Genomic DNA, 16,795 nt, shown 5'->3' on the forward strand with positions numbered 1-16,795 from the left:
AATCACACTAGTTCTTAAAACCATAAGAGTTAAATACTAAATTAATTTAAAAGATATTTGCAGATTGACACAATTCAAAAAGAAACTGGACACAGAAGATTGAGACTCAGGCCATGTGGCAGTAACAAGGAACTGGAACAATGCCAGTCTCCTTATACCGTTGGTTCAGAGCAAGAAGAACTGCATGTGTTATGGAGCAATGGACACGGCTTACTAAAAATACCTGAACTTAAGCTGCATCAGGCAAGATATTTCTAATGAAAGCAAGGCATGAGTGAGACCTCATCTGGAGTACTGTGTGCAGTTCTGGTCCCTAATGTTTAAGAAAGATGAATTCAAACTGGAACAGGTGCAGAGAAGAGCTACTAGGACGATCTGAGGAACGGAAAACGCACCTTCTGAGAGAAGACTCAGAGAGCTTGGTTTCAACCAAACCAATGGAAGGCTGAGATATCATTGCTCTCTATAAATTCATCAGAAGGATAATTATCAGGGAGAGCGAAGACTTCTTTAAGTTAACAGTCGACACAAGAACAAATGGATTATAAACAGACCACCAATAAATGTAGGCTTGAATTTAGAAAGGGAAAAAATGGGCCTGCTGTCTGTATAGATTTGGAATAAAAAAAACTCCTGATGAGCAGCCCAAGGAGTTGGCTCAGAGCTCAATAGTTGGTGTGCTTTCAGCTGTTATGAGAAAGATGAATTCTTGCACTGTAAAAACTTTTGGACATAGTAGAGACAGAAAATAAAAATTTCATTGGATCCAATTATATTGTACAGTATTACATACCTGCATTTTTTTCTCTTGCTCATTTTCACCTATCATTCCCGAGCTACTGACACTTTCATTTCCATCAATAGACACCTGAAAATAATATGATAGAAAAAAATTAACCAGTTGCTCTTCTTCACTGAATAATGCAAAAGACTCAGCGTCTGTGGGTGCACAGTGCACACTTATTCACAGCTCTGTTAGTCCTGTATCTTGAAACATGGCTACCATCCTATATGTTGGCTCTTAAAAAACCTTCAAAATTCCCACTGAAATCGCCTGTTACAACAAAAGCCATGTATAACAACTAAAGTGTAGAAATACTTAAGGTCGTGTTAAAATGAGGAGGACTAGCAAGGACCAAATTTGTCCTCAATTTCATTATATTGACTTCTGTCACGAAAGACATCAGTGAAGCTAAATCAGGGATGAATATTGTTCTAAATCTTTCTCATAACCAAACCATTTCTATCATTATGTTGTTCATGGAGATCCGGTAATTTGTAGTAATGAGGACATGATGGCAAATTTAGAAGTACAGAACCAGATTGTTCCCTTACAATGTTCCCTTGGAGATGTTCCAAAGGCACAAAGGGACAGTAAAGCCAGCTTTTAACCAGACAGCAAAGGATTCCTCCAATGTCAGAGAATCCACTATCACAAGGGTCGGCAACCTTTTCAAAGCAAAGAGCCAAACTATATCAAAATTCAAAACAAGTGGTCAACAAAAAGCAGTATAGGAATGCCCACTTGCATGACTGACAATATACAACTTACTATTATTGATAACTGACATGATGATTAATAGCAGCATAAATGAAACATTGTACTCTCAGACTTTATTTAATGGGACTTCCGCTGCTACATCTTTTTGCGCATTTCTTTGAAGTTTACATCGTAACTGGTCTTCTGTCAATTTTATGGCAGGAGGCTGGGGATATGGAGGTATGAGGGACTCAGAGCAGTGGGTTTGGGTGTATGATGGGCTCAGGAGGCTGGGGTGTGGGGGGGGGCTAAGAGGGGCTCAGGGCAGGGGACTCAGGTGTATGATGGGCTCAGATTTGGTGTGTGTGTGTGGGCGGGGGGGGTTGTGCCGGAGTGTTACGATGCTGTGACCAGATGGGAGCTGGGCCCCAATTGGGGGCTTGTTGGTCAGGCTTCATTTATAAATAAAATAAAATAAAATAAAATAAAATAAAATATTATGCTAAAACCACAACTCAGTCTGGTAACAAATTTCATTCTAAGAAAGAAATTCAAAGAACAGTGAAAATATCAGTTTAATATTACTCACCCACACACAAAAATATGTGAAAAGAACAGTAAGTTTGTACTCAAAGTTAGGAAATGCCAGAATTAAGAATGTCTTGCTCTATGACCTCTTTGTCATTGCTATACAAGTACCAAAGGTTATCATCCAGGAGCTGATACACTGAAAGACTGAAAACATAAGAATATTTCTGCTCCTACAATTACTTTGTCCCTCATGTTTTATAGTTTTCTGTATAATGGAAGGTTTATCTAAGTAGAATTTCTGAACTGCTATGCTCCATTGCAACCTGTATGAGTAACTGTCAGCTTTACATTTTTATGATTAAAAACACCTCTTCAAAGGACCTCCTGCCAAACTCAGTTGCTGCCTAGTTACCACTCTTTCTTTTGTGCTTTATATCATGCCTCCAACTATCCACTGGATCTTTCCATTTTATACTCAAAACAAGATCAGCAAGCCCTGGTATACATTAGGGAGTTATTTTGAAATTATAAGTGAAACGTCCACACTATTTCAAAATAATGGACTGATTATTTTAGAATCTGTACTCCTGCTTTCCTCAGGGAAGAAGCTTATTTTGAAATAGTTATTTAGGGAGTTATTTCTTCAAATTCAGCTATTTCAAAATAATTTCCTAGTGCAGACATGCTCCAACACTGCACATCTTATCATCATCTCTTTGAAGAGAGTCACTTTACTCTTTCACACTTTCAAATTATTTTCTTGTCATGAGCATATCTCCTATCAGCAACTTCTGGCTGGGAAGTAATCTTCTCTTACCTGTTTAATCACCTCTCAAAGTCAGCCTGGCTTTGAATCAGGTCATTATACAGTGTGCTCTACTTCATGGGGTCAATGTCTACTTTACAGTTTTCACAATAAATCTCTCATACTTCTTATCCTACTTAATATCAGTATCATTATTTTCTATTCAATTAATATTCTAGTCTTGAGTGTTTTGAGTAAAAAGGTGGTATCTCTAATATTTTCCCTTTTTGCCCAGAATCCTACTTTCTATCTAGTCTTCATTTCTAGTGGAGGCTATTTACCTAACCCTCATCCTTTCTACTACTAATTGTTTGTCTACTTCTCCATAGAAAAGGGATGGGCAATATTTTTAGATGGGGGAACACTTCAGAAATTTTTGAAGAGGCCTCAGGCAGCCCCAAAAGGGACGGGGCCTCTGGTAGAAGGGTGGAGCCAGAACACTTCCTTGCTTCCCCGCCCACAGACCCTGATTGGCTTGAGGTTGGGGGGAGTGGTGAAGTCTTTGCCCCCATCCTCTCGGAGAGAACTGCCAGCTGTTCAGAACAGCTGGCGGTTTCCTCTAGGCGCCTGCGCCCCTGGTGGCAAGAGGAGACTTGGCACACTCCCCTCATCCCCAGTTCAATCACGGCCTGGGAGCGGGAGCAAAGTCTCCTCCCGCCCTGTCCCCATCCTGAAAGGGGTGAGTGGTACTTAGAGTCAACCCTAGGTATTGACCAAGTACTGCGCACCCCTGGTGGAAGAGGAGATTTCGTGCACTCTCCCCCTCCCCCGGCCCCAATTGGCCTGGAGGCAGGGTCGGGGCAGGATGTCCATGGGCCGTAACAACATGCTTGGCAGGCCAAATCCAGCCTACGGAGGCCCTTTTGCCCTCCCCTGCCATAGAATTATAGAGTCAGGGACATTTCACTAGATCTTTCAACTCTGGACAAAAAAAACTCTCATCATAACAACAACCAGCTCTGTAGCTCCTTTAGCTCAATCCCCAGTTGTCTTATTTTTCATCAAACTGTCTGTCTGGACTCTGACCAATTCAGATTATATCTTAATTTCTTGTCCCAAATACTCTCCTTTGCTCTCTTCCATATGTTTGCTATCACTCTACTTAACCTCAATGACAGAAAAACTGACTCAACCTTCACCTCATGCTGTTTCATCTATTCCATAAATCAGTGGTTCCCAACCTTTTTTATGCCATGGACCAGCAAACCCATTCACAAACTTTTGGCAGACTGGTAACATTTTGTCTGCCTATTTTCATATTCATTAAAGAAACTACATACAGATAAAAGGTCCTCTAATGTACCTTGGCTGCATACTGTTCCAAAGCACTGATGGTATCTGGATCAATTGTAGCATCTCCCGTATGGAGGCCTGCCACTGTGCCATCAGCTTGAATAGCTAAGATGGTATCTGACTGTGGCATTTGAACTGTATGGTGAATGTAAGCAGTGGTTCCATCTTCCAGCTGAACTGCCTGTAATGCACTCTGATCATAACTGTCTGAGAAATAAAATTAAAAACACTGTTAAGACCAGGAACGAATATCAGAATCTGTATTTTTCCAATATAGTGGCATCAGATACATGAAATTATCATCAGATTGAAATGCCACTGATGAGCAGAATAGTTTAGAAAATTGCTATCAATACCACAGACTGAACTTGTAAATGAGCACTTACCCAAAATATTTCTATTTCTGTCCACTTACAAAGAGTACTACAATTAACCTGTTACTCACGAATTATGACACTGCACACTTTGAAATTTCTAGTCTCTAGTTATCGATTGTTGATATTCTCAGATTTAGAATGTGTAAACTTGTTTCCTGTACGCTAAGAAAAATTATTACCTACTTTCTATAACTATTGTTCTTTGAGAAGTGTTGCTCGTGTCTATTTCATTCTAGGTGCAGGTGTGCCCACATGAACAGTCATTGGAAACTTTTGCCTCAGTGATATCAATAGAGTTGGCTGTGGCACCCCTTTGAGTTCCACACTCATGCATCGGTATATCAGCCACCACCAACCAAGGTTCTCTCTAAGCTGCACAAAAGCACAGCCCCGCAGCTGCTTAATAGAGCTGCCTGGCTGGGGGAGGGGCACTTCTCCCTCAGCTACAGAAGCAGCAGCTCCCTGAAGACAGAACAGCAAGTATCTCCCAGCCGATAGGGACATGTCCCCTCCCTACAGGCTGGGAGAGACTCGCTGCTCTGTCCTCAACAGGGAACTACTGCTGCTGTAGCTGAGGGAGAAGTGCCCCTCCCCCAGTCAGGCAGCTCCGTGCAGAGAGCCCTGAACTCCTGGCTGGGCAGGGCTCATTAAGCAACTGCAGGGCTGTGCTTTTGTGCAGCTTAGAAAGAACATTGGTTGGTGGTGGGTGATATACCTATGCATGAGTGTAGGTGGGGCTCATTAAGCAAGGAACTGTAGATACCATTTCATATTCAGCTAGAAGCCATTCTGTATAACAAAAGCCATTTCAGTTTCTTGTGTCTGCACGAGGGAGTGAACTGGTCTTCACCGAGGTGGGGAGAGACCAGAGGGATGCGCTGTTGGAATGTGTTAATGAACTATTTTGAGCTGAAGCTCGAACTCCCTTTTAACCTGTTTCTTTCTATGCTGATAATAATTCCTCTTTGAAGTTCTCTTTGATTTCTTGCCCTGACGTCAGACTTGTTTGGTTAAGGGTATAAAATACTAGGATTGATTGTATTAGCCAGCCTTACTGGGCCCGACTTTGCTGGGACCACGTTTGGCTCACTTTGCTTTTATTGGCCAATAAAACTGTCTGTTTAGCCTCGTAAACTGAGTGAGGCGTTTGCTTCGACAGAACCTTGCCATCAACCCTGTGTTCTCAGTTCCTTCTTTCCAGCAACTAAAACAGAAGATGAGGACGGATAATGGACATGGAAAAACAAGGAAGGAGGACAATCCAGGAAACTATAGATTGGTCAGCCTCACATCAGTCCCTGGAAAAATCATGGAGGTGACCCTCAAGGAATCCATTTTGAGGCACTTGGAAGAGGGGAAAGTGATCAGGAATAGTCAACATGGATTCACAAAGAGCAAGTCATGCCTGACCAATCTGATTAGCTTCTATGATGGGGTAACTGGCTCTGTGGATATGGGGAAGACAATGGATGTGATATACCGTGACTTTAGCAAAACTTTTGATTGGATAAAGGGACTGTAAAGTGGACAGAAAACTGGCTATATTGTCAGGCCTAACGGGTAGTGATCAATAGCTCAATGTCTGGTTAGTGGTCAGTTTCAAGCAGAGTGCCCACAGGATCAGTTCTAGGGCCTTTTTTTTTCCCCAACATTTTTATTAATGACCTGGATGAGGGGATGGATTGCACCCTCAGCAAGTTTGCAGATGACACTAAGCTAGACAGAGACGTAGATGCTTTGGAGGGTAGAGACAGGATCTAGAGTGGAGGATTGGGCCAAAAGAAATCTGACGAGGTTCAACAAGGACAAGTGTAGGGTCCTGCACTTGGGACGGAAGAATCCCAAGCATTGTTACAGGTTGGGAACCGACTGGTTAAGCAGCAGATCAGCAGGAAAAGACCTGGGGATTACAGTGGATGAGAAGCTGGATATGAGTCAACAGTGTGCTCTTGTAGCAAAGAAGGCTAATGGCATCTTGGGGTGTATTAGAGGGAGCATTGCCTGCAGATCCAGAGAGTGAGGGGGGATTTAATAGCAGCCTTCAGTTTCCTGAAGGGAGGTTCCAAAGAAGATGGAGAGAGGCTGTTCTCAGTAGTGAGGGATGGCAGAACAAGGAGCAATGGTCTCAAATTACAATGGGGGAGAGCTCCTTTGGATATTAGGAAAAACTATTTCACCAGAAGGGTAGTGAAGCACTGGAATGGGTTACCTAGGGAGGTGGTGGAATCTCCATCCCTAGAGATTTTTAAATCTTGGCTTGACAAAGCCTTGGCTGGGATGGTTTTGTTGGGATTGGTCCTGCTCTGGGCAGGGGGCTGGACTCAATACACTCCTGAGGTCTCTTCCAGCCCTAGGATTCTATGAGCAACACATCTTGAACACATACAGAAGACATGTAACCATTTTTATTTCTTTAAATGCTTGCTCATATCAACTCCATTCTAGGTGACTCACAAGCAGCTTCCTTGGAGCTGGGCTCTGAATTCAGTTTTGCAGTTCTGCTCTACCAAAACCAACATCATTCCAGACCTGTTGCACAAGTGCATAATGGGACATGAACACGTGGTCGGACAACCAAATGGCCACATACACATCCCAGATAAGCATTAGGGACAGGAAAGCTGTCAATGAGGTTTGCACACTGGTTGAATAGGTGGTCACAATCAGAGGTGACACCCTTGCCTGTTTATAGCAGCAGTGAATACAGTTGGTGACTCAAAAAGGAAGTCTTTGAGCAGACACCAGATGACCAATCAGTTGGTCACTGACACAAACAGCTGCATAGATCTGCAAATGGCTTGGTCCGTTCAAGGCTAGCCCTTCAGACATCTAAGGAATGCAGTCTACGCTCCTCTTCCAACTTATGCTGTTTTGGAAAAAAGACAGGTAGTTAAATGTCCTGGCCCATTGGAAACTGAGAGATCACTGTGAGATAGGAGGCCAAGTACAGATGCAGTCCAATATTGTCCTTATAAAAAAATATAGGACGGATCTGAGAATAGTACCCTAAACTCTGAGACTCTGTGAGCTGAAGTTACTGCAACCAGAAATATGACCTTCCAAGCCAGAAGCTTGAAGAAGAGTGCTGTAAGTCAGTATTACATAAGATTTAAGTCCCATCTTTGTTTGGAATAAAATTTGTTATGTGTGAATACAGGCAGTCCCCGGGTTACGTACAAGATAGGGACTGTAGGTTTGTTCTTAAGATGAATTTGTATGTAAGTCAGAACTGGTACATATTGTACCCCAGGTGTCCACGATTCAGCCGCTGCTGAAACTGACCAGCGGCTGACTACAGGAAGCCCGAGGCAGAGCTGCTTTGCCCCGGGCTTCCTGGAATCAGCCGCTGATCAGTTTCAGCAGCAGCTGACTTGGGGACACCTGGGGTAGAGCAGCTGGGGTGCTGCCAGGTTGGTCCCCGCAGCGCCGAGGTGTGGCACTGCGGGGACCAACCCGGCAGCACCCCAGCTGCTCTACCCCAGGCGTCAGCGAGAAAAGCCTGGTCTGCTGGGGAGGGGGTGCACTAGCTGCACGCCCCCGCCCCCCCCCCCCCCCCGAGCAGACCAGGGAGACACGGAGTGGCTTTTCTCGCCACGGAGGACGCGGGCGGCGGGACCGTACTACCTCTCAGGCTGTAGGCCTTGATACAAGAGCCAAGAAGGTGCAAGGGTCATGGGGAAGTGGCCCAGGGAACGGAAGCAGAAAAAGCAGAAAAAGGAAGAGATGGTGGGCAGGAGATAGCTGCCAGCAGAGAGTCCCTAGGTTGGGGCCCAGGTTAGTAGATGGGCCTTGGTCCCCCCCTTCCCTCTTGTACCACACCTAACCACACTGAAGTGTGGCCTATAAAACTGCATCTTGCTTGTGAGGAAAGAGGCTAGGCTCTGGGACTGCAGTTGGCTAAAGTGGTAAGTTAAGGGCTGAGGACTGCTGATACCCTCTCAGAAGGGGACAAGAAGGGAGAGGTGGCACTGCCAGAGGGTAGTGTCCTGAAATGGACACTGCTGTACAGGGAGCAACTGGGTCCACTGAGAGACAGAGTGATGATGGGCGAGACACTGGCCTGCAGGAGATACACTCCATGGACAGAGCTAATTCCTGGTGTGACCAAGAGGAGGTGCTGCAACAGCGAGTCAACCCTGTTATACACACTTTGAACAAATAAAATTACAGAGAATATATGTGCATTGCAGAAAGTACCAAGTAGTAATAACAACAATACATGTATTGGGAGGTGAGTGTGAAAGACTCAGAGTGTATGATACAAAGATGATGCATCTGAGAGTTTAAGGGTATGCGTGTGACGCACACACACAGACTGTCAGCTGGCTACTGGGGAAGTCTCAGAGAGCTTGCACTGTCTCTTTAAGAAAAGAGACACTAGTGGCTAGAATCGTTCAGACTTTAGATCATAGTAGCTCCAAGTCCTGAGCCAAGCTGTCCCTCTCCCCTTTCTGTGAAGATTGGGCATGAAGAGGACAATCAGCCACTCCTCTCTCCACTCTGCACACCCAGCAAGTGGGTCTTGGGAGCAGCTGCAGGAGCAATAAGGTTGCAAAGCTGTGGGGGGAAGGGCATCTGAACATATGCTGCTGGATATGTGTGTTCTGCTAATCAAGTATGTGGCACCTGAAACTTTCCTGGACAGCTGCCCAGCCATGCGAATTAGAGGGAACACAGACTGGGTCCCTGATGTGCAGGTAGAGGCACCCAAGGCCCTTGAGGAACTTGGCAGTCATATTTTGGGCAAAAACCAACCTGCCCTTGAACAGTAGATAGAAAGCCGAAATAGCAGCCAGACAGACCTTAACAGATGACAAGGACAGGCCTTGGAGCTTGAGATGAAGCAGGTATTCCAGGATCAACAGCAATAAAGCCCACACAGGCTGAATGCCCTTATTTGAGGACCAGTACATGAACTGCCTCCATCTGGTCATGTAGGCTGCTCTAGTGGAGAGCTTTCTGATGCCCAGCAGGACTTGCTAGACTTTAACCAAACACTCTTGTTCTTCCACATTTAGTCATGCAATAGCCAAGCTATCAGGTGTAATGCCAGGTTCATGTACAGTGGTGCTGTGAAAGAGTGTTGAGCACCCAGAGGTCAGCCACAACCAAGGTGTCTAGAAGAGGCATAGAAGACTGAGGAAAAAAGTAGAGAGAGGGGGAATCCTGGATAGGGGCAGGGATGGTATCATTAGGCACATCCTCAAAATACGTGTTTTTGGCTGCCTTGGGCAGAAGAACAGAAAGACAAAACTTCTGTGAGCAGGTCATATGGACACATGAAAGTATGCATCTTGTAGGTCAAGAGACGAAAACCAGTCGCCAAGTTCCAGAATGGGGATAATGGTGGCCAATGTGACCATTTTGAATTTTTTGTCTTTTAATAAAATTATTTTGCACCCTCAGGTTGAGAATTGGGTGCCAGCTGCTAGTTTTTTTCTCTGTGAGGAAGTAATGAGAATAGAAGCCAATCCTGTGAAACTCGGGCGGAACTGGTTCTATAGCTCCTAGTTGTAGCAGGTGATCCACCTCTTGCTGCAGTATGATCTTGTGAAAGGGGTCCCTGAAGAGGAATGGGGTATGTGCACTCGGTATGGTGGTAGTCAGTGCCGTATTCGGTGCCGAGCTTTGCGAGGAAGGCACAGTGTGGCCTGTTGCCTCTGGTTGGGCATCCAGTATGGCACTTTTATAATGACGGTGGGGCATTAACACTAACAATTACGAGAGAGAAAAACTTGGGAGTGAACTAATCTATCTAATTATCTTCAGAACAGCTGAGGAACGAGATTCAGCTGGTACAGCTGGTGCCATGGGTGCTGATGTTTTCTGGCTGGGCTCCAAACAAGCTGCCAGAGGTGCCGGGCTTATTGCCTATGCTCACTCTAGCTGAGTTTGGTGCCAGAGGTAGCGATTTTGACACGGACACCTGGGTTTTCACTTTCAGTTTGTCAGATGTCCATACCTGTTGATGTGACCAATACTTTGCTTGGGGGAGGGGAGGAGTCGTCACATGGTGGCTGAAGTGATTTTTCATATAAGTAGGTCTTTAGCCTGTTGGCGCAGTTGCATTGTGCTCTGGCCATGAGACTTCATCAAGTGGGCCTCCCCAAGACACCTTATGCAGGAGGCAAGCCCATCAGACCTGGCATAGCCTCTCGGCAAAAATCACAGCGTTTGAAGCCTGAAGAGCCAGGCATGGGGAAAAACAGGGTGATGAACACCGAAGAACTAAGTTTTTTGATTGTTTTGAGGGAAAAGATTTTTTTTTTTTTTTGTGGTTAGTAGGAGTCAAAACTTGGAATTAAGGAGAAAACTGAGGAGAATTAATGATTTTGGGTGGTTTTTAGGTGAGGAAAGAGCAAGTCATTGAACCTCCATCTGCCACTGAGGACGTCAGAGAAGGAACTGAGGGAGCCGTGCTGTGCACATGCCTAACGGATACGAATGGCACAAGAAGGCACCATGGCGCATGCGCAGCATGGCAGAGCACTGCTAGAAAAATCTCCAGTTGCCAGTGTGAGGATACACCAGCACCCAGAGTGGAACACCCATGGGGACATCACTCAAAGAAGCAGCCCAACTTACATACAAATGAATAGAGGGATGGAGTCTGCATTCCTCGAAAAACTTCCTGTTTTGTGAAGCCTAAACAATGAATTTTGTGAAGATAGCCAGGTGTCAATCCCAGCAGGACTTATTTTTCAAAAATTATATTTCAGAGTTACTGGACTCTAAAAGGAAGAGAACCCCAGAGCAGTCCATCACTTGGTGGATTCAAGGGGCCAGAGCTCTTGCAATCACAGAATTCTGAGTCCTCCAACCAACGGAGTTGAAGTCTCTTGGAACAGAATATAAGTGACAAACTTGCCTAGGCAAGGATTAATATTTAACTCTAGCAAATACCAGTCTCGGACATGTATTTTTACTTTTTGTTTGTAATAATTTCTGTCTTTATTTCTTACAGTTGGTATAACTTAAAACTATGACTTTTTGCTTAATAAATTTATTTTACTTTAAATGAATTTGATGCTGGGACTGAAATGAGAATATGTCAAACTGCAGTGAAATTAATGAACTGTTTATTCTCTTTTCAGAAGGAACATACACAGAAGTTAAGTTTGTTACAGAAGAGAGATGGACACTGCAAGAGGAAGTTACACACTCTGTGCAGTAAAGAGAAGTTACTCACCTCCGGTGCAGTAACGATGGTTCTTCTAGGTGTGTCCCCGTGGGTGCTCCATGTTTGGTGTCGGGCTGGTCCTGGCGCCACAAATCGGAGTTTGCCAGAGCTGTCATCGGCCGGATTGCGCGTGCGCGAGCAGCTTTCGCGCCTTTGATCAGCCACGCGCAATCCAGCCCCCACCAGTTCCTCTCATTGCCCATCTGCAAGAGATAAATTAACAAGATTCTGTAGCGGGGGCAGCAGGTCGTGGAGCACCTACGGGGACACATCTCGAAGAACCATCGTTACTGCACCGGAGGTGAGTAACTTCTCTTTCTTCTTCGGGTAGTCCCCCTGGGTGCTCCACATTTGGTGACTCTGGAGCAGTAATCCACTAGACATGGGCTACGGAATCACGATTCTGATGGCTTGGCAGCACAGCTAAGGCCACTGCTGAGTCGGAAGCTAGGCGCTGCACAATCGCATAATGCCTTGAGAACGTCGTGTTGGAAGACCAGGTAGCCGCGCGGCATATGTCACATAGAGGGACTCCTCTCTCAAAGCTGTTGATGTAGCTATTGCCCATGTAGAGTGGGCCCTAGGCTGTGACAGAAGCGGCCTCTTATAGATGTCGTAGCAGGTAGTAATGCAAGAGACGATGAGTTTTGAAATGCTTTGGGCCGATAGGGGTTGGCCCCTAGAATGCCTTGAAGTAGAAACAATAAGACGGTCCGTCTTCCTAACATCGCAGGTTCTATCTATATAGAATGCTAGTGCCTGGCGGACATCTAGAGTGTGCAGGAGAGCATCATGCCGAGATGTGTGAGGTTTTGGATAAAAGCATGGTAGAACGATTGGCTCGTTGATATGAAACTCAGTGCAGACCTTTGGTAGAAAGTCTGGATAAGCTCTCAATGTTACGGCATCCTTGGTAAAAACTGTATAAGGGGTGATGACATCAGTGCTGCGAGCTCACTCACCCTGCGCGCCGACGTTATAGCAAGGAGGAAGGAGGAAAAGTACTTTCATTGTAAGTATGACGACCACTGGAGACATGTTCAAGTCCTTGACACAGGAGTCAAACCTGCTGCATAGAAGCAGGTCGGGCTGGTGGACGATTTTGTTGTTGGCGTTTGCGTTGCGGACGCTGTCTAAATTTGGGCTGGTCAGGTCCGCGTTGCTGTTGTTTATAGGATGAATAATCATACCTCCTTTGGAACGGGTAGTATCTCCTTCGCCTGAAGGGCGGCATGTACATACCCAAAGTCCTGAGGGTAGTACACGAGTCCTTCCCCAAGTAAAGAATCTCATCGGTCATGGAGGCAAACAGCTTTTGCCAGCTGAAGGGCAAATCCTCAACTTTGGCCTGCAGTTCCTTAGGGGCTCCTGCCGACAACAACCAGGAGGCCCTGCGCATGGCGATACCCGTTGCCATGGCTCGCGCCACGGTGTCCGCTACACCAGCGGCAATTTGAAAGGACATCCTGCATGCCGTGAATCCTTCTTGAACTATAGCTTTTAGAAGGGGTCTCTTGCTGTCCGGAAGGTGTTGCACGAGTTCCAGGAGCTTGGAATAGTTGTCAAAATTATGGTTTGATAGGAGGGCAGCATAGTTGGCAATTCGGAGGAGCAAGGTTGAGGAAGAATAGATCTTACACCCAAATGAATCTAGCTTCTTACGAGTCCCTATCAGGCAGGGAGTTCTTGAAGTGAGGAATCTTTGCCTTATGGCGGACCATGTTGACGATCAGTGAGTTAGGCTAAGGGTGATTAAAAAGAAAGTCTAGTCTTTTGGATGGTACAAAGTACTTCTTACTCACTCTTTTGTTAGTAAGTGGTATTGATGTTGGCTTTTGCCAAATCTCTTCGGCCACCTCCATAACAGCTTCATCTATCGGTAGGGCAATCTTCCGCTGCTGCTTCAGGTGTAAATTTTTGAACAGTTTATGTTGCTTCACCTGGGTCTCAGTAAGTTGTACCACTTGGGATTGTGCTACGTGTCTAAAAAGGTTTTGGAACTCCTTGAGATCATCAGGAGGTGACGCCTCGGCCAGAGTTACAGCTTCATCCGGCGAGGACATGGAGGAGCAAACATTAGGGGACATGTCTGGTTCCATCTCCGATAGTTGCCCTTCCTCCGGGTCTGATGGCTGCAATTGAAGAGTCAGAGATTGCGGAGGCGGAGCAGGTCTGAGCGAGGACAGCTCTTGTGGTCTGGAGTGTACAGAACGTGGGCTGATCGACCGGCAACGAGATTGCGACCAGCTATACTGAGAAAATTCACCACAGTAGGGACTATGATAGTGCGAATAATGTTGGTCAGAGGCTGCAGGTGACGAGCGTCTAGAAGACCTAGCGCTGCTGTGCCTGACATAGTATGTGCGCTGTGGTGAGTGCATTGGCGAGTGCCTGGAAGGAGATTAAGATCTGGAGCACCTGTGATGTGAACAGCTACGCTCTCTATGGTAATGATGACAAGACGATGGACTGCGTCTATAATACCTCCTCCATCCTGTTGTGTGGTCAGCATGAGTAGACGGGTGAGGGGATGGCTCTGGAGAAGGTGAAAGAGAAATCTCCTGGAAATCTGATCTGGATGCTGCTTTAGGAGGCTGTGGTGCTAGCTGTTCATTGCATGCAGGCTGCGAGGTTGTAAGCTCAGCTGAGTGTAATGAAGCAGGCATCTGGTCCGTAGGATGCGTTCCAGGTGCCAAGGGTGCTGAGGACAGCTCCTTGTGAGGAGGAGTGACTGCAGGGGCTGGTGGAATCATCACCAGGGGCGTAGGTGCCGATAGAGCTGGCCCTTTAAGAGGCTCCTCAGCTGCTTGCGGTGCCAGCGGCGGCGGAGGCTTGGACATGCCGGCTGGCTTTTTTGCTGCCGGTGCACGGGCTGCCCTGGAGCCAGAGGTACCCAGTTTATCTCCTGCACTCCCCCACGACTGCGGGGCTATTGGCAGGGACTTAGCAGGAGAGGCTCTCTTCCTCTTTGCGTAAGGCACAGTGGAGGAAGGAGCCCTCCGCTTTTCTAGAGTGGGGTCCGAAGCAGAGGAGCCTGTTGAATTAAAAGGCATCAGTGCCTTATCAAACAGGATCTCCTTAAGTCATCGTTCCCGCTCTTCGCGGGCTCTAATTGTAAGCTTCGCACAATGGGCACATTTTTGGGGGATATGTGCCTCCCCAAGGCAGCGGACACAGGCAGAGTGGTCGCCAGAGAGCGGCATAGACTCTCTGCACCTGGAGCATTTTTTGAAGCGGGGGGAACCCGGCATTCTAACAGATTGACAGGGGTTTATTTCTCGCCTCTCTATGCTACCTTGTTCTCCGTTTTTGTTTTTTTAAGAACAGGACTTAAATGTAACAGGAACAGTAGCTACAACAGAAAACTATGACTAGAAAACTTGTGGAAGTGTAGCATTTCTTCTTCTTCTTTTTTTTAAGGAAGCTCAGAAACGAAAGATTGTAACTAAGAGGAAAACTGTAACTATATACAAATTGTAACTGTTTAACTTCCTAAAGTTATTAACATCTGTCTTTGCTTCTTTGTCCCCTTTGTTTCCCTTTCTTTCTTCTTTTTTTGAGCCCCGCGGGGCTAAGGGCTGCCGTAGCAACAGTATCGGAGAGCCACGCTTCCAACTATAACTCTTAAAAATAAAATATATATCAGAGTTGTTTTGTTCTCTCTTTCTTTTGAAGAACAAAGCAGTAAACCGCAGAGGATAAGAAGTTATTCTGTAAGTCTTTCTTTAACCTATTGTGAGGTAAATGAGGAGCTGAGGAGAGCTCCGTCCTCGACCAGGGGCGGATGAAAAGGAATTGGCGGGGGCCAGATCACGTGCGGCTGATCAAAGGCGTGAAAGCTGCTCGCGCACGCGCGATCTAGCCCATGACAGCTCTGGCAAGCTCCGATTCGAAGCGCCGGGACCAGCCCAACACCAAACGTGGAGCACTCACGGGGACTACCCGAAGAAGAATGCTGGTTCTTCAAGATGTGTGTTCCTGTGGATGCTGCACTCAGGTCTCGGTGTGTCCTCATGCTGCTGATCAGAGATTTTTGCCTAGCAGTGCCTTCTGCGCCGCACATGCGCACTCACTATCTCGCGCTGTCGTCTGTTAGGTATGCACAGAGGGCAAGCCTTCCTCTGTTCCTTTTCTACTGAAATCTGATAAAGAACTCCAAGTAAAGGGGAGGAAGGGAGGGTAGCAGAGCACCCACAGGGGACACATCTCAAAGAACCATCGTTACTGCACAGGGTAAGTAACTAGTCCTTCAAGTAGTGTCCCTGAGGGTGCTCCACTCAGTAGCAGTACCCGCCCTATGGTGGTGGGCATTGGAGCCATTTATGTGAAGAAGCAAGGACCCTCAAACACAAATACCCTCGCCCAACTTCCTCTCCACCCCTTCTCTGAGGCCTCACCCTGCTCACTCCATCCCCCTTCCTCCCCAAACCTCATTTGCTTTTACCAGGCTGGGGTAGGGAGTTGGGGTGCAGGTTCTGGTCTTGGGCCAAGGAGTCTGGAGTGTGTGAGAGGCTCTGGGCTTAGCTCAGGGTGGAGGATTGATCCTGGAGAGGTTTCAGGGTACAAGCTCTGGGAAGGAGTTTGAGTGCAGGGGGACTCATGTCTGCGGCAGGCAGTAGAGTGAAGGAGGGGGTTCGGGCCTAGGACTGGGGTTCAGGAAGCAGGCTCTGGCTGGACACCACTTAACTGAGAGGGCTTCCAGCTGGTGGAGCAGTGGAGTTAAGGCAGTCTTACTCCTGCCCTGACCCTGCACCACTCCTGAAAGCAACTCGCATGTACAGCAATGCTTCCATGGCACCATGTGCTTCCCCTCATCTACAGGCACTGAGCTCACAGCTTCCACTGACCACAGTTCCCCATTATTGATCAATGGGATTTGCCAGAGTAGTGACTGCAGGCAAGGTCAGCAGGTGGAGACCCCTGCTCTGCCTCTCTCAGGGGCTGCAGAGCCATGCCAGCAACTTCCAGAGCAGCAATTACCACAGGGATAATGACTCCAGCTTGGACAGGTTAGGCATTTTAGAACTCACTACTCAAAGAATTAAATTTAAACATAAGAAAGAAATGAAAATTATGAAATGCAAAGATCACTCACAAACCAAAAATAACCCACTTTGCAAGCAGCAAAA

At 46.4% G+C, this 16,795-nt stretch overlaps 1 protein-coding gene across 4 annotated transcripts in view; it reads right to left on the reverse strand.

Moving 5' to 3' along the window:
- ZNF143 (zinc finger protein 143) overlaps positions 1-16,795 on the reverse strand; it is a 137,521-nt gene that overhangs the window by 88,737 nt on the left and 31,989 nt on the right. For all 4 annotated transcript variants that reach the window (XM_075927952.1, XM_006129090.4, XM_075927953.1 and 1 more), the window contains 2 exons: positions 4,120-4,316; positions 794-868 (listed from right to left, as the gene is read on the reverse strand). In XM_075927952.1, coding sequence (XP_075784067.1) covers positions 794-868; positions 4,120-4,316 — 272 coding nt within the window. The remainder of the gene's footprint in view (positions 1-793; positions 869-4,119; positions 4,317-16,795) is intronic.

Source organism: Pelodiscus sinensis, chromosome 4, assembly GCF_049634645.1.
Source record: "Pelodiscus sinensis isolate JC-2024 chromosome 4, ASM4963464v1, whole genome shotgun sequence".
NCBI classification, from domain to species: domain Eukaryota; kingdom Metazoa; phylum Chordata; order Testudines; family Trionychidae; genus Pelodiscus; species Pelodiscus sinensis.